We start from the raw sequence: 22938 nt of genomic DNA on the forward strand, positions 1-22938 counted from the left end.
TTTTTTCTTTTAATTTTATTTTAATTATCGGTTTCTAAATCAATAAAGGATTGTAAATGATTTGATTCATTGTTCAACCAAAAAAAATAAGCGATACTGAAAATTAGGTTCACAAGATTACACAAGATAAATGGAGAAGAAGTTCCAAACATTAATCATAGATGGTTTTAATAATAACAATAATAATTATTATTATTATTTCTAAAATTAGGTTCATTAAGCTCAATTTAATAATCTTTTAGTTTTCTTTTTTTAAAATCACTTCTCATGTTTTCAAAAAAAATAAAATAAAATTGATAACTAACAAAATTTAAAACTTGTTTTTGTTACTAAAAAAAATAATTCAAATGTTCTTGTTTAAGAAATGAGAATACTAAAGTAAAGGAAGCAATGATAAATTAAAATAACAAAAATAATAATATATTATCAAATGAAAGGAAACTTTAAATGAGATGAAATCAATCAAACCTACTAAAAATAACCAAAACAAAAATGCTACTCTAATAACAAAATCATGGCTAGAACTCACTAATATGCACATTTATGGTGAATCTGCCATGTTCTTCTTTGTCGAGTTAATTGTCCACTTTCCTAACATGAAAATCCTCATCAGTCCGTGTTCCAGCAGGAACAATGGAATCAGCTATGTTATTAAGCTCTCCATCTTGTTCTAATATTGACTTGAAGAAGCCTTGACTCAAATACCTTAGTTTTCTATTTGATAACTAACATTTGTAACGGTCAGCTAGTATATTTTTATAAATACCACCGATTTCAAATTCGATTTACAGAATTATCATCATTTTCTTAGTTTTTCTGCAAACACCAAATCTATAAGCAATCTTCATTAAGTAAAAGAATTCAGATCTTTCCGTGAATGTAAGCATTCTTGCCGAACCACGTAAATATGTGTCTTTTTTTTCCTTATCTTTCTTGTTCAATCGAGTAATTTTTTAATGCAAATCGCACGCCAATCGTTTACATTTCAAATCGCATTGAGTAATAAGATTATCAAGACAATCGTGCATCGATTCATCGCTATCAAGTAGCTCCAAGTACATCGTTTTCACCTTCGAGTTGCACCGAGTATCGTTCAAGAACCATCAAGTACGATCGAGTATTAGTTCTGTTGTCATTGAGTTGCATCAAGGATTTAACAGAGACTAGTCAGACGAAGAAGGAAATTTTGATCGAGGATCGAGCAGCACGCAGCCGAGCATCGAGTTTCGAGTATCGAAGATTTAGCAGAATTGTTCTAAGCCATTTCTTCATCTCTCCAATGTTGATCTTAAGTATTTAGGACTTGTGAAGGGCCATCAGCCCAACATGACTCTTCCTTATCTATCTTGAATTCACATACTTTTTGACTTGAGACCCCTTGGTCCCAAACTACTGTAAAGAATAAAGCAATTTTAGTTCCTTCCAAAGTTCGCTGGCACTCATTGTTTTCTTTGTGTATGTATTCATTAAGAGATCAGAATGTTGAAGCGACACATGTAGTGATTAATCATCCATTTTTGTTCAACAGCCTGGGATTGAGTAGCATTTCCAGAGCTTGATTCTGGCCCAACCACGGCAGTAGGACATTGATCAAAAAATACCAGAACTAAACTATACTTGATCATAAACTAAAAACATAATTAGATGGTTATCGAATGAACATACAAAAAAAAAGTAAAAAGTGAAAAGAGAAAAGGGGAATGAAGTTAAGTTACCAGAACTCACATGATATAATTGAATCGAGTTTTAAAAAAATTTCCAACATATTACCTCAGCCAAATGTGTTATGTGGAAATAAGAAGATTTACCATAAGACTAGAGGAAAGGAAAAGGCCAATGCATAAGCATAATGATCACCTGTGGTACTAGGAAGCTGCTTTCCATCTTCTTCGTAATACTCCTTAATTGATACCATAGTTGCCCCTCCTCCAAATTTATGCCTGTCACACACTTGTTATTAGATAGCTGAAATAAACCAAAAAATTCTTAGCTAATAAAATGATATAAAAATGCAGACAGGTTATAAGAGGATCATGTAATCGACAGTTTTAGGTCCCATTGGGGAAACATTACAATGATGCAATGATTTGCATCTTTCTTAAGTGCCAAATTCCAATAACAAAAATAAATTTTTAAAAGTTATAAAAATTTAGCTTTGTTTTACATATATATATATAAAAGCAATAACTTTCATGGAGAAAAAGTGAAAGATACATGGGCATAGAAAAGAACAAGCCTGCCAAAATACTCCAACTAAAGGAAGGGGCTCCAACTAAGTTAAAATATTTCCAATGGAATAGTTACAAAAGGTCTCCAAAACTGAAACCCGAAGGGACACATGAACCCTAATTAAGGATTTCACTTTGGATTTGATAAAGAGAAGATAACAAAAGGAAGAGATTTGGAGGTTGAAGTAGTATTTATAGGCTTAATTTTTTTAAAAAAAAAAAAAATCAAAATAATTACAAATGGTTAAAAAACAGTGCCTTAACAACTGAAGTGTTATCATTTGATAGAAAGAGGATGTAATGTTGTGAAGTTCTTTAAATATTATGTTCAGAATTAGTGCAAACTCAGTTTGCAAGTAGTTAAATTACTTTTATTTTTAATTTATGTTAGTGGGTTAATTTAGAGTAGAGCATCCTAAGTAGGAAGATGGTGCCTAACGGCTTAGTGGAATTAATGAAGGAGATTTTCAAGGTTAGTGATAGATTTTTAAGTTCAGTACATAAGTGGTTAGGTTTCCATTTGCATGTAGTTGTAATGTTTCCACTTTAATACATATCAAACTCAATTCAAACAGTTGATTATGTGTAATATTTCTTTCTTGTTTTCAACTTCTGTTCTCTTTATTTATTGTTTTCTCGTTATATATTACATTCATTGACCTATATTATTCTATAATTTATAGAGGCCAGAGAATACAGACCTGAATTTCTTTACCTTGCATGATCGTGAACAAATAATATAATATATAACAATCTATTCTAGCCATAGAAACATATATGGCTAATCGCAGAAATCGAACCGTTTCTAGAAATTGAATCGAACCGAAAACTCAGTGAAATCGAATTAATTCAGTTCGGTTCGGTTTCAATTTCAAAATCGAATTTAAAACCGAACCGAACCATTTTTAACTAATATATATATTTATATATTAAAAAAAAAAGAGTAAAACCGAACCATTTTTAATTTAAAGAATAAAACCGAACAAAACCGTTTTTTAATTAAAAAAATATAAGAGATTTTTAAAAAATTTCAAAATCGAATTTAAAACTGAACCGAACCGCATATATGCAATTCGATTCGATTTGATTTCACATGTTAGAAAATTCGGTTTAGTTTAGTTCGGTTTGCACCATTAAAACAACTATCCAATTTACTGAAGAACCTGATTTTATAAAACTAAGTTCACCAAATATATACAGAACCCCAATCTTTCCCCTTTGTTTTCAAACTTACTACAGCTGTTTTAAAGAATCGAGAGGGGCATAGATCTTCACCTTACCCGGCAAATCACTTGGTCGCCGACATCGCTTATCTCCTTCGGAAGCTGCTCCATCCACTCCGATGATGAAAGTAAAAAGCTCTCACGTTAACTTATATAAAGGGAAATCGTAAATAACCAAGTTTCAATTTTTCCAAATAGCCGCAGCCGCTTTTTTAAAACTGTTAGTAAATATAAATTGGACTCGAGATTTACAACGTCAGATTTATATAAGATTTGGGCCGGATTAGGAAAAGATTATTCGATAAAATTTGAGAAGGAATAATATTGGTATAGGATTTGGAAAGATGGGATGACACTTGAAAAAGAAAAAGAAAAAGGAAGATTTATAAAATTAGTCTAGCAATATTTTTGTCCTAAACTTTAATTATATTTTATAACAAGATTTTCAATCTTTTTCTTTTTCTTGACCATTTAAACGTTGTAATACACTCTCTTGATGCCAAAAAATGGATCAACCATAAATTTACTTTTCGGTGAAAAATTGTCCGAGTACCTACAAGACAAAAGTGAGATCTTTTTTTGTTGAAAATTTATGTGAAATATAAATAAATACGAAAAAAACTAAATTATATCTCAAACCCCAACTTCCACATGTTAGAGTCAAATAAGTAATCGATCATAAAATATCAAATAAATAAGATAAAGAAAAAAAACGACACCGAAAAATATACTGGTTCGCCTCAAACTTGGGACTACGCCCAGTCTTCTACCATGACTAGTTATACTATAATGGAGATTGCAAAGACATCTAGAAACACATTTACAATTTCTTCCTAAATAGCACAACACGAATTATTTGAATCCAATCACGACTCGGTAACTTGAAATAAACAATAAGGGTATGTTTGATGCGTGATTTGAGTTGAGTTGGTAATTATGATTTGAAGAGTTAAATTATTTGGGGAGTTAAATTGTCTGTATTTGTTTGCAGAGTTGAGTTGAGTTGGTAATTATTGTCTGTGTTTGTTGTGCAAAGTTGAGTTGAGTTGGTAATTATTGTCTGTGTTTATTGTGCAAAGTTGAGTTGAGTTAGGGATGTGATGCAGTTTTTTGTGAATGAGATTAGTTCTATTTTTTATTTCATTCTTTTATTTTTTAGTTTTATGTTTTGCTATTGTTGATTAATTTTCAAATATACACATATTTTCTCAAATCATTTATGATATAAACTGAACAATCTCAACTTTTTCTCAATTTATAGAATATAATAGATTATTTTTCATATATTCTTTTCAAAAACTGTAATAATTATAATTCTTTTCAATCGGTAAAACATACCAATAAAATACATTTCATATTACTGTTCAATTAATTGGTATATTGTATATTGTATTTATATATATTGAATGTATGTATATTTATTGAAGGTAATTATCCCAATTACTAATTGGTATATTGTATGTATATATTGAATCTTGCTACCTTAACATTATTATTTTACATATCATACAGTTTATTTTTATATAATATGGATAATATATTTGGAATTAAAATTGTACATAGGATAATTACCTTTTATTTGATTATGATAGTGAGAATGTGATGTAGTACAATAACATTTTTCATAAGATCACAAAAATAATATAAAACGATCGAACATGTGGCAGTTTCAAAAAAAAAATAAATGTTCTTTGCATACTTATAATATAACACAGTGATGGCCTCAGGTAGAACATAACATAAGATAAGATTGATCCAAGAAATCCAACAAAAACAATTAACTAAATCATCATATCAAATTTTTGTAAAGTGACGTTCCAAAGGTTTGATGATTAAAAAAAAAAAAAAATCACCCATAGTTTTTGTTTATGAACTTAATAAAGGGAATAAATACCTACCAACACAACAACTTATATCCATCTATCAAAAGAGAAACCATAACATAAATAATAATACACACTGAAATTTAAAGAAACATTCTATTGGTTAATCATTGTTTATGGGTTAAGTAAAACGGGTTTGGAGTTTTTTACTCAATAATCCCAACAAATTTTATCCTTGAATTCTTTCCTAGGTCCATCAAACTCTCACTAAGCTCTCTTGTGCTATTGTTAATCTCTTTCCTATATTCATCTGAACTCTTCTTGGACTATTTTTTAGGCTCCTATAAATTTCACTAAGCTCACTTAACAACATTTTTCTTCGGAAACAAATGCATCATAGATGAAATAAAAAATTATATACTAGAGTATTACTTTCACTAAATCAACATCACTTTTCATATAAAAAAAAATATCATTTAAAATCATCATGAAGGCATTCTTCCTCATGTCTCACCAACCAATTAATTAGCTCCATAGCACAATTTTTGCCTCTCACAAACAACCTCTAACACTTTTTAAGCGCTTGAAAAGTCATTTTATACATTTTCTTAATTGGGCACATTTAAATCTAAAACATTTTACTTAACTACGATTATTTTTTGAATAATTATATTTTTCATAGGAAACAAACTCATTAATAATGAAAGAAAAATTTATATACTAGAGTATTACTTTCATTAAATAAACATCATTTCTCATTTAAAAAAAATCAACATCATTTAAAACTATCGTGAAGGCATTCTTCCTCTGTCTTACCAATCAAATAACTATCTTCATAGACGATCTTTGCCTCTTACAAATAACCTCAACATTTTTTAAGCACTTGACAAGTTATTATATACCATCTCTTAATCGTACATATTGAAATTTACAATATTTTACTTAACTATGATTATTGTATGAATAATTATATTTTTCTTAGTAAACAAACTCACCAATGTGAAAGAAAAATTTATATACCAGAAAATTACTTTCATTAAATCAACATCATTTTTCATCAGGAAAAAACAATAATAAATGAATAAATAAATAAAATCTAACATCATTTAAATTTAAAACCACTGCGAAGGCATTCTTCCTCGTGTCTCACCAACCAATTAATAGCTCCTTCCATAACATGATCTTTGCCTCCCACGACAACCCCAAAAAAGGCAAGAACATCCAAAGAACATGGCATGCAAACTCAATTGGTATGATTTAAATTTAAATTACTACACTCTCCAAAATATACCAATCCCATCTCATGGATTTCATCGCTTTTGCTCTCGCAATTCTCTTTACAGCACTTGTAAGATCTCTATGCCTGAAAGTATTCACAAACCCCAAAAATCTCCCACCTGGCCCCCGCCGGTGGCCCATCGTCGGCAACCTCCTCCAACTCACCCACCTTCCCCACCGCGACATGGCGGAGCTCTGTCGAAAGCACGGCCCACTCGTCTACTTAAAGCTCGGCAGCGTCGACGCCATCACCACTGACGACCCCGCCACCATCCGCGAGATCCTCCTTCAACAGGACGACGTTTTCGCCTCCCGGCCGAGGACTCTCGCCGCCGTGCATTTGGCCTACGGCTGCAGCGACGTCGCTTTGGCCCCTTTCGGCCCTAATTGGAAGCGGATGAGGAGGATTTGTATGGAGCATCTTCTAACAAGCAAACGGTTGGATTCGTTCTCGGCCCATCGGGCCTCGGAGGCCCAATATTTGGTCCAAGATGTCTGGGCCAGGGCCCAAAATGGAAAGGCTGTGAACTTGAGGGAGGTTTTGGGGGGATTTTCAATGAACAATGTGACTAGGATGTTGCTCGGGAAGCAATACTTTGGGGGTGGATCTGCTGGCCCAAATGAGGCTATGGAGTTTATGCATATAACCCATGAGTTGTTTAGGCTTTTGGGGGTGATTTATTTGGGGGACTATTTGCCATTTTGGAGGTGGGTGGATCCTCATGGGTGTGAAGAGAAGATGAGAAAAGTGGAAAAGCAAGTGGATGATTTTCACACCAAGATTATTGAAGAACATAGAAAGGAAAGGGAGAGAAGGAAAATTAGTGGAGAACAAGATGATGGTGATGGAAATATGGACTTTGTTGATGTTTTGTTGTCATTGCCTGGTGAAGATGGGAAGGAACATATGGATGATGTTGAAATCAAAGCCCTAATTCAAGTACTCTCTTTATAAAATGAACCCATGTTCATGTTTTTTTTTTCCAGTTTGAGTTTTGATTTTAAGTGGTTATTTCTGTTGTTTGTATGATTTAGGACATGATTGCTGCAGCAACCGACACGTCAGCTGTGACGAATGAGTGGGCAATGGCTGAAGTGATTAAACATCCACACGTTCTTGCGAAGGTTCAAGAGGAGCTCGATGTTGTTGTAGGTCCTAATCGATTGGTGTTGGAATCTGATTTGGTTCGTCTTAATTACTTGCGATGTGTCGTACGCGAGACTTTTCGTATGCATCCAGCTGGTCCGTTTTTAATTCCTCACGAATCGTTGGGTGACACAAAAATCCATGGGTATGATATTCCTGCGAAGACTCGAATCTTCATCAACACTCATGGGTTAGGTCGAAACACTAAAATTTGGGACAATGTGGAGGAGTTTAGGCCAGAGAGACATTGGCCAACAGATGGAATTGCGAAAAAAGTAGAGATAAGTCATGGAGCAGATTTTAAAATTCTTCCATTTAGCGCGGGCAAGCGAAAGTGTCCTGGCGCTCCACTTGGGGTAACTTTAGTGTTAATGGGCTTAGCTCAACTATTTCACAGTTTCGATTGGACTCCACCAAAAGGAATGGAACCAAAAGATATCGATACCAACGAGGTATATGGGATGACAATGCCCAAAGCTCATTCCTTAATAGCTATTGCTAAGCCACGTTTGGCCCCTCATTTGTATCAATCAAAATGAAATACATCTTTTTATTTTGACATGCTTTTATATTTCAATAATGTATACATTGTATTCTTATTATTTCAACTCAATTAAATTAAGCCATATAAATAGGGAGATTTGGTTTCACAAAAAAAATCAATATGGAAAATATTTTATTGAGTTGGTTTTTTGTGATTAATTTTGGTGAAAATGTGGGGTCTCCCTATCAGCAAAAGGTATTGTGAAGTGTGATATAGAGACGTACAAAAGGTACAATCAACCCTACAAATCTAGGACGTTGTTTTTATGGCAAGGACAACAACCATTGTCAATAATGTAAAATAATAAAACCATTCATTTGAGGAAAGTCAACTTGATTACACACAATGTGACAAACAATAAAGGGGGAAATAATAATAATGAAAGAAACAATAATAAAATAAAAACACTATTTTTGGCAAATATTTGGATGACATGTTTGTATGGCTTTGGCTCATTCACATTCCTATTATATTGATGTTGATATTGATATTGATGTTGATGTTGGTTTGATGCGATATGGTTCGATCTTTAGTATTTGATCATTTAATTCTTTCTCAGTTGAATGCGTATGCTTGACTTATGGAAGTGGAGCACGTGATGTTCTCGAAGTCGAAGTCTTGGAAGTCTTGGAAGAACAGCTAACCCCCACAATTGAAGAGAACCCCTTTATTTATAGAGTTCTCTGATGGGTTTCATGGAATTGGGCTTGATTAGTCCATGCGAAAGAACCCGAAGGTAGCAGAAGCAGGGATCAACCCAATTTCAATTTTATCACGGAATACAAACTTACATAACAAAAATTATGCAATTTAATAGAATATAAAGCATGCTTTTAGAGAATGAATAATTAGGGTTCGAAGAATTATTTACCCTTGAAGCCAAGAAGTGAACACCACCACAAGAATTTCCTCTGTATTCTCTTTAGGATAGGGTGAGAATATCAGGAGTTGTGGGCACTGAATATTTTTTGGAGAGGGAGAAGAACTTTCTTTTTAGATGATTTTTCAAGGAAGTATTCTGTAAGAAATACACCACACACAGGGAGATCTGTTTTCTTCATTTGAAACAAAAATGAAAACGTGAAAATAAAAAACCAACCCCTACACGTCTTCCACCAGAGAGAAAAGACGAGAAGGGAGTTACAACTCCCTCCTTAATTAATTTTCAAATAAAATTAATTAAATTTAAAATTATTAATAAATAAAAATTATTTGATATATATATATGATAACTACCTTATCATATATATTAAACTATATGTTATATCAAATATAACACATAACCTATAGTTTTTATATTGTATCAAATATAATATAACCTATAGTTTTTATTTCTCTCGATAATGTATGGTATTTAATATAAATCACATTCATACAAAATATAATTATATGAATCTCATCCATATAATTAATACTTGAATCATATTCAAATACTTAATTCCTCTCAAAATGAACTTTATATTATATTGTATCAAATACATTATATTAATTATATCACATACAATTAATTTAGATTAATTATATCATATATAATTGTTGGATTTTATGTCCTAAAACTCGTAGTTTGAAATTAATAAACATATTCTGTTTTGTTTTTCGATAAAGTTGTTATTGAAATTGTAATCTTGAATCCTATAAACTAAGGTCCTAAGGCTATTTAATGTAGTTTGAACTTTATGTAGTGACATAAAGGTGGATCAAGTTCAAATATATAGCCAAAATGGTCTATAATATACAAATAAGGTTGGGCGTCTTGTTCTGGGGACACTATGGATGCGACCCACTTTGTAGTTAGTACAAACGATGTGATCCTGAATCGTTCATATAGAGATATGTGAGTGAGGGTATCCTATGCAATGAGTTTGCATAAGACTAAACCATGAAATAGTCACTTTTTACGTTCTAAATGCCGTTTTATGTATAAAACTGACTATTTCGTTAATTGATGACCTAGGTAACTTAATCTTAATCCTGAGCTAACTATGAACTCCTATTCACTTGGAATTATCCTTAGATCTGCATAGGCGAGGGTAGCTCATTATCGCTGACCCAATAAGCCTCCCATTTCAAGGGTAAGATCAGGTGGATAGCTGGGAACATAGGGTGCAAGATGGAATTCACTCCTACCCGTTATAGGGATAGTAGATAGGTTGTTCCCTTTAATACTGAATCCAGGTCTTGAACAAGGGGCCCCATCCTCTCCTTGGCCCGAGAGGAGTTTGGTTTATAGGTTGGACCTTAAACCAATTGTTCATTAGAGGATCAGTGAAACTTAAGGAACAAGATGTAGTATTGGGGGTAAAACAGTTTTTATGACCCAGCTGAGATTACAAATAATCTGTGAAGGATTAGCTTACTAATCACGGTTATATCAAATGGACACAAAGATATCTATAGTGAGGGGAGTGCAACTACGGGACTATAGTGGAATGACCCGTTAGTTAACGAATATTGATTAGCTCCGTCTAAAGAGTTTAGCCAGCTAATTCTCGGATCGTTGGAGCCCATGATCTATAGGTCCATTAGGTTCCCCTACTAGCTCATATGGAATAAACTTAGAATAGTATGATAGATAATTCGAATTGTTCGAATTAGGTGAAGAGAGAGAAACCAACAAAGTATATGTGAATATATAGTCGGTTCTTCAAATTTAGAGATACAACTTTAATATTTAAATGTGATTATAAATATCAAGAATATGATACGTCATATCGGAAGCTCGGAAATAATGGAAATGATCAAAGATGTAAAAAGTCAAATGGTTGACTTTGACTTTGAAAAGTCAAACTTTGATCGACCTTTATATTCAAATGTGATTGAATTTTTGAAAAAATGAATGCAGATTCTATGCCTCGGGAGGTCAAAATTAGTCAACACGGGAAAATAATAAAAAGTCAAAATGTTGACTTTTTGGTCAAAGTTTGACTTTGACAAAATAACTATTTGCTCTTTGACTATAGTTAGTGAGAAAATCCAAACTTTTGTTGGATAATTTCACTAACAAAATAGTGGGCTAGATGTTGGCTTATAGTGGAGACATTAAGCCCACTTAGATAGTGGATTATAGGTGTTGGGTTTTTATGGATTTGTTTCATGCAAATGTTGCATGGTTTTTTCTATAAAATGGACTTTTGAATTTGGATAAAAACTTTTGAATTTTTGCCAATTTTAGTTTTCAAAATGTTGCTGGAAAAATAAAAACCCAAACCACAAAATTCCATTTATTTTCCATCTCTTTCTCTCTCTCGGGTTCTTCATTCATCGGGTCCCACAACCCGGTTCTGAGTCCAGAGGATAGTAGGTCAACTCTAGTGGTGGTCCGAAAAAGTTCGGGTCGAGATTCAGCGAGGAAAAGCGTTGTTCGGAAGCTACAAAGGTTATTTCCTATCCACTTTTATTTACCATTTTTTCCTCCATTTGCATGCTTATTTCCTTTAAATTAAAAGCAATTAGAGTGTAATTAGGTCATTTTTCCACTACGTATGTCTCGTGTTCCATCATGTGGTATCAAAGCATGCTTTAATTACGCTCAATTGCTTTTGGTAGGTGTTTTTTTTCCTTTCTATTCAAAGGTTGAATGAAATATGGACTAAAGTGAATTTATTACGATTTTGGCATTGTTTTTCTTTAAATTTTTTGTGGAAATTTGTAATTGCTCACATGTTTATGAGCATTATTGTGTGACAAAGGGTCTGTAAATTTGTTGGAGTCATTAGAGTTGAAATTAGGCTGTAATTGCTTGATTCCAGGAGAAAGAACAGCAGCAAAAATGGAGAAAAATTGATCACAGACCCGGAATTAGCCTCCAGACCCGAGAGAATGCTCCCAGACCCGACCCGAGCAGTGATCTGACCCGGTTCGGAGAAGCCTCGTGCGCGCCAGCTGTCGAAGAAGTGCTCCGGCCTGTTCCGCGACCCGAAAGAAGACTCTGACCCGGATTTCTCGCACGTGCGCCTGTCTCGCACGCTGCCCCACCCGGATTCGACTAGTGCGACCCGCACGCCCGTGCGCCGTGTGCCAAATCGATTCGTTGCCCGCCTGTTCGCGCCCGCGCGCCCGCTCCACTTTCGTTGACCCGCCCCGCGCCTCCGTTGACTGCGCCAGCAAGAGTTGACTAGCCGGTCCAGACGGTCTGTACCAGTTCGTTTGACCTAGTTGAGCCGGTTTGACCGGTTCAACTTGGTTTTTTGGTGTTTTTGGGCTGGTTTTAGTGGTTTTGAGCGATTCTAGATAGTTTAAAGTGTTTGAAGTCAGTTCCGGGAAGCTGGTTGCTATTTTTATTAATAAATTAGTTATTTGTTTGTTTTTAATGCCAAAATCGGTCCACTTTAGTGTTGTCTACCTATTATGCATGTGATGTATAATGTTGTATGATTATGTGTGCATATAGTATGCCATATAATTTTAAAACCCCACCATAGGAAAAACATGTGACATGCATTTGTTATATCTTATAAGTGTTTTAAATATATACTATGCATGCTTAGTTTTAATATAAATGTTATATTAAAGCATGTTTGATTGAAGGAAGCATGTTATATAGATGAATGCTCTAGGGTTATAATTTTTATAATTATTTATAATTGTTATAAAATAACCTAGACTTCTAAAATCTATAACAAAATAAGATGCATGCTCACTTAGGCTTAACCATCGAGCAATCCCAATTCTCATAGAAAATAAGTCAATATCTTGTAAAACCGAAGTTACAAGAAAACTCACCCGGCAAGATCTTGGCAAAAGTCAGATAAAATGACTAAGGTTGAAGGTATTTAAGTTGAAGTTCACGGAACACCTATTACCTGGAGATCGAACTGGCATCTGAGTTAGGTTAAACCGGTTTTATGAGCATGTGTGAGCGGTGGTGAGGTAATAAAATTTGTTTATCACCTAGACATCGTAGGTTAAAATCCAATATAAAAGTTATACTCGGATGAATCACCTAGACTTAGGATATGTTTAGTTAGCCGAAATATATCGCTAAGTATTTTATATCCTAACCGTCTAGAACACTTCAGCTGGAGAGAAGTAATGTACTTTTAGCTTTAGCGTCCCTAAGAGTTCATACAGTGAGATCATGCTTGGCTTTAAGCTGCCCTGGGAGTGGACTCCATTCGGAGAGTGTTTGCATGAAGTCAATTCCAAGGTGAATAGGGAAGTTGTTCCTAGTAAGTGGGAGAAGGAAGTGTTCAACACATCCTATGGTCTCTTCCATTAGGTCGCATCGTGAGATTCTTATAATGCGCTTGCATGTCTGCCCTAGAGCGACCTTACCAATCGGAGGGCTGTATTATAGGATTCGGAACTCCACGAACTCTAGAAATTGATAGGGTCTCTCAGGTCTGTTTTCATTCTTGTCTTTCCAATTTCAGGAGCATAATGATTTCAATCTTTGAGGTCTGAAAATGGAATGTCACACTTACGAGAATTACTAAGTGTTGGTAAATTCTTGACCAAAGAAGCAATAACTAAGTTACTATAAGAATAATTATTCTGGTGATAGTATCTAGTCAAGATAGTCTTGGTTCAACGGAGGAATAGTCGATCACCCCTCGGTGAAGGTTATTCTAAACCGTTGAAATATCGTTGCAAAATATAATAATGAAGGGTACATTATTAGTTTTTTTTTTTGCCAAACCTGATTGGATTTAAAAGATTAATGTTTTTTTTACTAAAAAGGATTTGTTTTTCTTTTCAGCATGACTAGCTCAATAATTCATCTCTTAGCTTCCAAGAAACTAAACGGCGATATTACTCAACATGGAAAAACGATCTGAATTCAACATCAATAATAGATGACCTGAGATTTGTCTTAACTGAGGAATGTCCTCAGGCCCATGCCTCGAAAGAAGTACAAGGTAAATATGATTTACTAGTTGCTGAAACATGTTTAGTGGAGCATGATACCTCAACTTGGATATTGGATTCAGGAGCCACTAATCATATTTGCTTCTCTTTTCAAAAAACTAGTTCCTGGAAAAAGCTTGAAGAAGGCGAACAGGAGAGGTTGTCTCGACCGAAGCAATGGGAAACTTGAAGTTGTTTTTTCAATGATAGATATATCATACTTAAAGATGTTTTGTATGCTCCTAAAATAAGACAAAATTTGATATCTATCACATGTATATTGGAACAAATGTATAAAATATCTTTTGAAGTTAATGAAGCGTTCATTTTCAGAAAAGGTATTCAAATTTGTTCTGCTATACTTGAAAACAACTTATATAAGTTAAAACCAACTAAAGCAAAATTTGTCTTAAATACTGAGATGTTTAGAACAGCTGAAACTCAGAATAAAAGAAAAAAAAGTTTCTTCCAATGCCTATCTATGGAACTTAAGACTTAGCCACATAAATCTCAAAAGGATTGAGAGATTGGTTAAGAATGGACTCCTAAATCAGTTAGAAGACAATTCTTTACTTCTATGTGAGTCTTGTCTCGAGGGAAAAATGACTAAGAGATCTTTTATTGGAAAAGGTCTCAGAGCCATAATACCCTTAGAGCTAGTACATTCGGACCTCTGTGGACCGATGAATGTCAAAGCTCGAGGTGGGTATGAATATTTCATCAGTTTTATTGATGATTATTAAAGGTATGGTCATATTTACCTAATGCATCACAAGTATGCTTCTTTTGAAAAGTTCAACGAATATAAGGTTGAGGTTGAGAACCAGTTAGGTAAAACAATTAAGACACTACGATCAGATCGAGGTGGGGAGTATATGAACTTAAGATTCCAAGACTATATGATAGAACACGGAATCAAGTCACAACTCTCTGCACCTAATATGCCTCAGCAGAATGGTGTATCTAAAAGAAGAAACAGAACCTTGTTGGACATGGTTAGCTCAATGATGAGCTTTGCTAAGTTACTTGATTCCTTTTGGGGACATGTATTAGAGACTGCTGTCTATATTTTGAATAACATTCCCTCTAAAAGTTTTCAGAAACACTTTATGAGCTATGGAAAGGCCATAAGGGCAGTTTACATCACTTTAGGATTTGGGGATGCCAGACAAACGTGTTGGTGCAAAATCCTAAAAAATTGGAACGTCGTTCAAAACTATGCCTATTTGTAGGTTATCCAAAAGAAACAAAAGGTGGTCTATTTTACGATCCTCAAGAGAATAAGGTATTTGTATCGAAAAATGCCACATTCTTAGAGGAAGACCACATAAGAAGTCATCAACCTCGCAGTAGACTAGTATTGAATGAAATTTCCAAAAACGCTACAGATAGAGCTAGTTCATCTACTAAAGTAGTAGATAAAACTAGTACATCTAGTCAGTCATATCCTTCTCAAGAGTTGAGAATGCCTCGACGTAATGGGAGGGTTGTTCATCAGCCTGACGATTACTTGGGTTTAATAGAAACACAAATCGTCATACCTGATGACGGCATAGAGAATCCATCAACCTATAAACAGGCGATAAAAGATGGACTGTGATCAGTGGATCAAAGCCATGAACCTCGAAATGGAGTCTATGTACTTCAATTCTATCTAGAAACTTGTAGATCAACCAAATGATGTAAAACCAATTGGTTGTAAGTGGATCTACAAGAGAAAATGAGACTAAGCCGGTAAAGTACAGACTTTTAAGGCTTGACTTGTGACAAAGGGTTATACCCAGAGAGAGGGAGTGGACTATGAAGAAACTTTCTCTCCCGTTCCCATGCTCAAGTCGATTAGAATACTCTTATCCATTACCACCTTTTATGAATATGAAATTTGGTAGATGGATGTCAAGATAGCCTTTCTAAACGGCGATTTTGAGGAGAGTATCTATATGGCTCAACCAGAGGGGTTTATTGCACAGGGTCAAGAACAAAAGGTTTGTAGGCTTCAAAAATTCATTTATGGGTTGAAACAAGCTTCTAGATCCTAGAATATAAGGTTTGATAATGCGATCAAATCTTATGGCTTTGAACAGAATGTTGATGAGCCTTGTGTTTATAAGAAGATCGTCAATTCTACTATAGCGTTCTTGGTTTTATATGTTGACGATATTCTACTCATTGGGAATGAAGTAGGTTACCTAACTGACATCAAGAAATGGCTAGCAACGCAGTTCCAAATGAAAGATTTGGGAAATGCGCAGTATGTTCTCGGGATTCAAATTATTCGGAACCGCAAGAACAAAACACTAGCCATGTCTCAAGCAACTTATATAGACAAAATGTTGTCTAGGTATAAGATGCAGAATTCCAAAAGAGGTCTATTACCTTACAGATATGGAATTCATTTTTCAAAGGATCAATATCCTAAGACACCTTAAGAAGTTGAGGATATGAGACGCATTCTCTATGCTTTCGTAGTAAGGAGCCTGATGTATGCAATGTTATGTACTAGACCTGACATATGCTACGCAGTAGGGATAGTCAGTAGGTATCAGTCCAATCATGAATATGATCATTGGACTGCCGTTAAAAATATCCTCAAGTATCTTAGGAAAACGAGGAACTACATGCTCGTGTATGGTATTAAGGATTTGATCCTTACTGGATACACTGACTCTGATTTTCAAACCGATAAAGATGCAAAAAAATCTACATTGGGATCAGTGTTCATTTTGAATAGAGAAGCAGTAGTGTGCAGAAGTGTGAAGCAAAACTGTATTGCAGACTCCACAATGGAAGCTGAATACGTAGCTGCTTGTGAAGCAGCAAAGGAAGTAATATGGTTGAGGAAATTCCTGACAGATTTGGAAGTCGTTCCAAATATGCATCTTCCTATCACCCTATATTGTGATAATAGTGGTGCAGTTGCAAATTCAAGAGAACTAAGAAGCCACAAGCGCGACAAGCATATTGAGTGCAAATACCATTTGATCCGAGAGATTGTACATCGTAGAGACATTGTAGTAACCCAGATATCTTCTAAGCAAAACATTGCTGATCCTTTTACAAAGGCCCTCACGGCTAAAGTGTTTGAAGGTCACCTACAAAGTCTAGGTCAACGAAGTTTGTAAACTAGGACAAGTGGGAGAACTTTTGGGTATATGCCCTAGTTTATTGTACTCATATGTTTCTCATTTAAATTCAACATTGTGATACTCCACTAGGAGTTTTAGTCCAAGTAGGAGTTTGTTGGATTTTATGTCCTAAAACTCGTGGTTTGTAAATTAATAAACATCTTCTATTTTATTTTTCGATAAAGTTGTTATTGAAATTGTAATCTTGAATCCAATAAACTAAGGTCTTGAGGCTATTTAATGTAGTTTGAACTTTATGTAGTGACATAAAGGTGGATCAAGTTCAAATATATAGCCAAATGGTCTATAGTATATGAATAAGATTGGGCGCCTTGTTCTGGGGACACTATGGATGCGGCCCACTTTGTAGTTAATACAAACGATGTGATCCTGAATCATTCATATAGAGATATGTGAGTGAGGCATCCTATGCAATGAGTTTGCATAAGACTAAACCATGAAATAGTCACTTTTTACGTTCTAAATGTCTTTTATGTATAAAACTGACTATTTCGTTAATTGATGACCTAGGTAACTTAATCTTAATCCTGAGCTAACTATAAACTCCTGTTCACTTGGAATTATCCTTAGATCTGTATAGGTGAGGGCAGCTCATCATCGCTGGCCCAATAAGCCTCCCATTTCAGGGGTAAGATCAGGTGGATAGCTGGAAACATAAGGTGCAAGATGGAATTCACTCCTACCCATTATAGGGATAGTAGATAGGTTGTTCCCTTTAGTACTGAATCCAAGTCTTGAACAAGGGGCCTCACCCTCTCCTTGACCTAAAAGGGGTTCGGTTTATAGGTTGGACCTTAAACCAATTGTTCATTAGAGGATCAGTGGAACTTAAGGAACAAGATATAGTCTTGGGGGTAAAATAGTTTTTATGATCCTGCCGAGATTATGAACAACCTGTGAAGGATTAGCTTACTAATCACAATTATATCAAATGGACACAAAGATATCTATAGTGAGGGGAGTGCAACTACGGGACTATAGTGGAATGTCCCGTTAGTTAACGAATGTTGATTAGCTCCGTCTATAGAGTTTAGCCAGCTAATCTCGGTAGTTGGAGCCCATGATCTATAGGTTCATTAGGTTCCCCTACTAGCTCATATGGAATAAACTTAGAACAGTATGATAGAATAATTCGAATTGTTTGAATTAGGTGAAGAGAGAGAAACTGACAAGTATATGTGATATAGTGGTCGGTTCTTCAGTTTAGAGATACAGCTTTAATATTTAAATGTGATTTAAATATCAAGAATATGAATACGTTCATATTTGGAAGCTCGGAAATAATGGAAATGGTCAAAGATGTAAATTGACTTTTGACTTTGAAAAATCAAACTTTGACCGACCTTATATTCAAATGTGATTTGAATTTTGTGAAAATGAATGCGGATTCATGCTCAGGAGGTCAAAATTAGTCAACATGGGAAAAATAATAAAAAGTCAAAATGTTGACTTTTTGGTCAAAGTTTGACTTTGACAAAATGATTATTTTGCCCTTTGACTATAGTTAGTGGAAAAATCCAAACTTTTGTTGGATAATTCCAGTAACAAAATAGTGGGCTAGGTGTTGGCTTATAGTGGAGACATTAAGCCCACTTAGATAGTGGATTTTAGGTGTTGGGTTTTTATGGATTTGTTTCATGCAAATGTTGCATGATTTTTTCTATAAAATGAGCTTTTGAATTTGGATGAAAAACTTTTGACTTTTTGCCAATTTTAGTTTTCAAAATGTTGCTTAAAAAATGAAAACCCAAACCACAAAATTCCATTTATTTTTCCATCTTTTTCTCTCTCTCGGGTTCTTCATTCATCGAGTCCCACAACCCGGTTCTGAATCCAGAGGATAGTAGGTCAACTCTAGTGGTGGTTCGGAAAAGTTCGGGTCGAGATTCAACGAAGAAAAGCGTTGTTCGGGAGCTACAAAGGTTATTTCCTATCAACTTTTATTTACTGTTTTTTCCTCCATTTGCATGCTTATTTCCTTTAAATTAAAAGCAATTAGAGTGTAATTAGGTCATTTTTCCACTGCGTATGTCTTGTTTTCCATCAATAATTAATTTCCTCAATTAATTTGAACAATTCAAATTAATCCAAAATTAATTCTTAATAATCCCAGTTGAGCTATAGAGGGACCTTATGTGTAAGAGTTAGATAACATGCAACGAAAGTATCAACGATTCATAAGTATTCAGATTCACTAATTTTGGTAGAAACTAAAGCGTTCTTTTCTAAAAAGAGGTTTTTAAGATCATACCTTTGAAGAACTCTTCAAGAACTTGATCAATCAGCAGCAGTCTTCATTAAAGATCACCATGAACCACCTCAAAATCTTCCCCACTATCCTCTTGAAGCTTTAGACCGAGTTCTAGGACTCAAGAATAACTTGAAATGATGAAGAACAGAAAGATACTCATAGCAGTTCACTTCGAAGAACTCTTTCTTCTCACTGAAATTTTCTCTCAAAATTTCAATGTAATGCATTTCTACAATTCACTCTAAAGAAGAGATGAACATGCAAAGAAGAGATCTGCATGGCTTGCAGTTCATGCTTGGAGCTTCAATGAAGAAAAAGAACTGGACTTTTGTGTGAGCATGAAGAAAATGATATTGGAAAATCAGAATTTTCCATTTTGATGCATGCAAAACGATTTTTCCAATTTTTCTTTAAAACCAAAATTTGATTTCAAAATTCAATTTTTATTTTAATAACTAAAAAATCATTTTCTAAAATTAATTTAATGTCAAATATTAAATTAAATTTTGTACAATAATCATCTTCATATATTTAAATCATATTTAAATATATATTCTCATATTCCGTTTAATTTGAATGTTTCAATTTAATTCCTCAAACTACTCTAAAGCTTAACCATTTACGAGCTAGTGGGGGGACCTATGGACCTACAGATCATGAGCTCCAACGATTCGAGATTAATCGGCTAAACTCATCAGTCCAATCTAACCCCCATTCGTTAACTAATGGGACACTCCACTATAGCCCATAGTTGAACTCCCCTCACTCTAGATATATTATGTCCACTTAATAACTATAATCAGTAAGTCGATCCTTCATAAGTTGTTCGTAATCACAGCTAAGTCAAAATTACCATTTTACCCCTATAAATATATCTTGTTTCTTAAGTTCCTACCGACCCTCTAATGAACAATTCTAATTCATAATCTCTATGAATGATTATGAATCAAATTCTTTTTCTATCATGCAAAGGCGGGGCCCCGATTGTTCAAGACCTGGAATCAGTACTTAAGAGAACAACCTATCTGCTAACCCTAAATAGGGTAGGAGTGAATTCCATCTTGCAAGGCTATGTCCCCAACTATTCATCCGGTCTTATCCCCAAAATGGAAGCTTATTGAGTAGTGCTGTTGGACTACTCTCACCGTTTGTAGATCAAAGGATAATCCCGAACAAACAGGAGTTCATAACTAGCTCAAGATTAAGATCGAGTTAACCTAGGTTATTTGATAAATGAAATAGTCAGTTTTAACAGTAAGTGGTCATTATAAAGAAAAGTGACTATTTTCGTGGTTCAGTCTATATGCAAACTCATTGCATAGGATGCCCCCACTCACACGTCTCAACATGAACGATTTGTGAATCACATCGTTTGTAGCACTTTACAACTTCTTGTAATAACTACATAGTGGGTAGCATCCAATAGTGTTACCAAGATGAGATACCCAATTTCATCCATATACTTAATAGACCATTTAGGCTATATACTGTCAATTTGATCTTGTTTATGTCACTACATAAAGTTACAGTATTCAGACTATAGCCAAAGATATGTTTATTGGATTTTCATAATAAGATGTAAAATCAACAAGTCATTATTATTGATAAGTAGAATGTTTAACACGAACTACAAGTTCTAGGACATTCCCAACATTATGGACTTGTAGATTGAAGCTCCAATGATGCTTAAATAATTAATTAAACCCCTTTAATTAAAAAATTCAACATCCATTAACTATCGGTCACTCCACTAAAGATTGACAGCTGCACTATTCAGACTACAAATATATTTCTATATCTATTAGATATAACCAGTCAACAGTGCGATGATCCTTAACAAATTGCTCGTAAGTACAACTAGGCAAAAATTATCGTTTTGAACATGTAGTTACATCTAACTTCTTAAGTACCACTGATCCTTCTAATGAATAATAAGCCATAGTCCAACTATGACCAAACCCTTCTCAGGCCAAGAGAAGGTGTGGTGCCACATTGTCCAAGCCTCGAAACTAACCTTTAAGGGAGCAATTTATCTACTTACTCCAACATTAGGGAATAAGTGAATTCCGTCTTGTATAGCTGTGTTCCCAGCTACACAATTAGACGAATCCTCAAAATGGTAGGCTTATTGAGTCGACAATCTGGCCACTTTCACCCATAAAGGACCGGTTTCATAGGCAGGAGTTCACAACTCACTCAAGATTTAGGTCATGTCACCTATAGTCATCCTGGTAAAATGTAAGTCTATTATTAACAGTGTTATATAATGAGACTATTCATTTTGTGCTCCAGTCTTATACAAACTCCTTTATATAAAATACCCACGCTCACATGTCTCTACATGAATGATCAGGATCAGATCAGTCGTAACACTTTACAATAATTGTAACATCTACAAAGCAGGCCATATTCGTAGTGTCACTAGGATAAGGTACCTAACCTTATCCATCTATTATAGACCATTTAAGTTATCACTTAAACATGATCCACTTGTATGTCTCTACATACATGTTTAAGCTACGGAAGATAACCTTGGATGTTAGTTTATTGGTTTGTGGGTTAATGCTACTAAATATCGAATAAAATATCTCATATTTTATTAAATAAATAAAATTATTTGTACATTACAATTACTAACTACAAGAACCAAGAGATTTAGGGCATCAACTCCAATACCATAGACCTGGCCCTTGGCCCAATTAGTTGGATTTGGGCCAAATTATTTGGGCTTAACTAAACTTTAGCCCAAATTATAATATCAAATTGAACCAAATTAAAATGTTGGAGCTAATGTCCTAAATCAAGTGTATCTTGTAGATTGTAAAGAAAAATGATATATCTAACAAAATAAACGACATTTTATTAATGTTTAGACTGCATTAAATCAATCCAATAAACTAAGATCCAATGTTATTTTATGAAACTTAAACATGTATGTGAAGACATACAGGTGGATCACGTTTAAGTGATAACCTAAACGGTCTGTAGTAGATGGATAAGACTTAATACCTTATCCCGGGGTATTCTATACAAATGAGTTCTTATAAGACCAAACCGCGTAATGAATAGTCTTTCTATATAACATCGTTGCTAGAAGAGACTTACATTTCACAAGGATAATCATAGGTGACTTGACCATAATCCTGATTGAGTTGTGAACTCCTGCCTATGAAGATAATCCTTTTATTTGTATGGGTAAGAGTAGCCTTGTTAGACGACTCAACAAGCCTACCATTTTGGAGACTTGTCCAAGTAGGGAGTTGGGAACACAATGACACAATATGAAATTCACTTCTTTTGTGACTTTAGGAAAAGATAAATTGCTCCCTTAATAGCTGATTCTGGGTCTGAACATTGAGGTCTCAACCTCTCACTGGCCTGAAAGGTGTTAGTTTATAGTTGGACTATAAATTGTTTGTTCATCAGAGAGATTAGTGGTATTTAGGAAGTT

At 34.4% G+C, this 22938-nt stretch overlaps 1 protein-coding gene across 1 annotated transcript; it reads left to right on the forward strand.

Moving 5' to 3' along the window:
• The first annotated feature begins 6474 nt into the window (after positions 1-6474).
• LOC120070266 (cytochrome P450 703A2) lies at positions 6475-8238 on the forward strand. The gene is made up of 2 exons (XM_039022162.1): positions 6475-7492; positions 7588-8238. The coding sequence occupies exons 1-2, from the start codon at positions 6578-6580 to the stop codon at positions 8236-8238; spliced, it is 1566 nt and encodes a 521-aa protein (XP_038878090.1). The 5' UTR covers positions 6475-6577.
• The last annotated feature ends 14700 nt before the right edge of the window (positions 8239-22938 follow it).

Source organism: Benincasa hispida, chromosome 1 (genome assembly GCF_009727055.1).
Source record: "Benincasa hispida cultivar B227 chromosome 1, ASM972705v1, whole genome shotgun sequence".
Lineage (NCBI taxonomy): Eukaryota > Viridiplantae > Streptophyta > Magnoliopsida > Cucurbitales > Cucurbitaceae > Benincasa > Benincasa hispida.

Coding starts and splice junctions, on each gene's coding strand:
- LOC120070266 (XM_039022162.1), top strand. CDS start 6,578: ATGGATTTCATCGCTTTTGCTCTCGCAATTCTCTTTACAGCACTTGTA. Junction 7,493..7,587: donor AAATCAAAGCCCTAATTCAA/GTACTCTCTTTA, acceptor TGTATGATTTAG/GACATGATTGCTGCAGCAAC.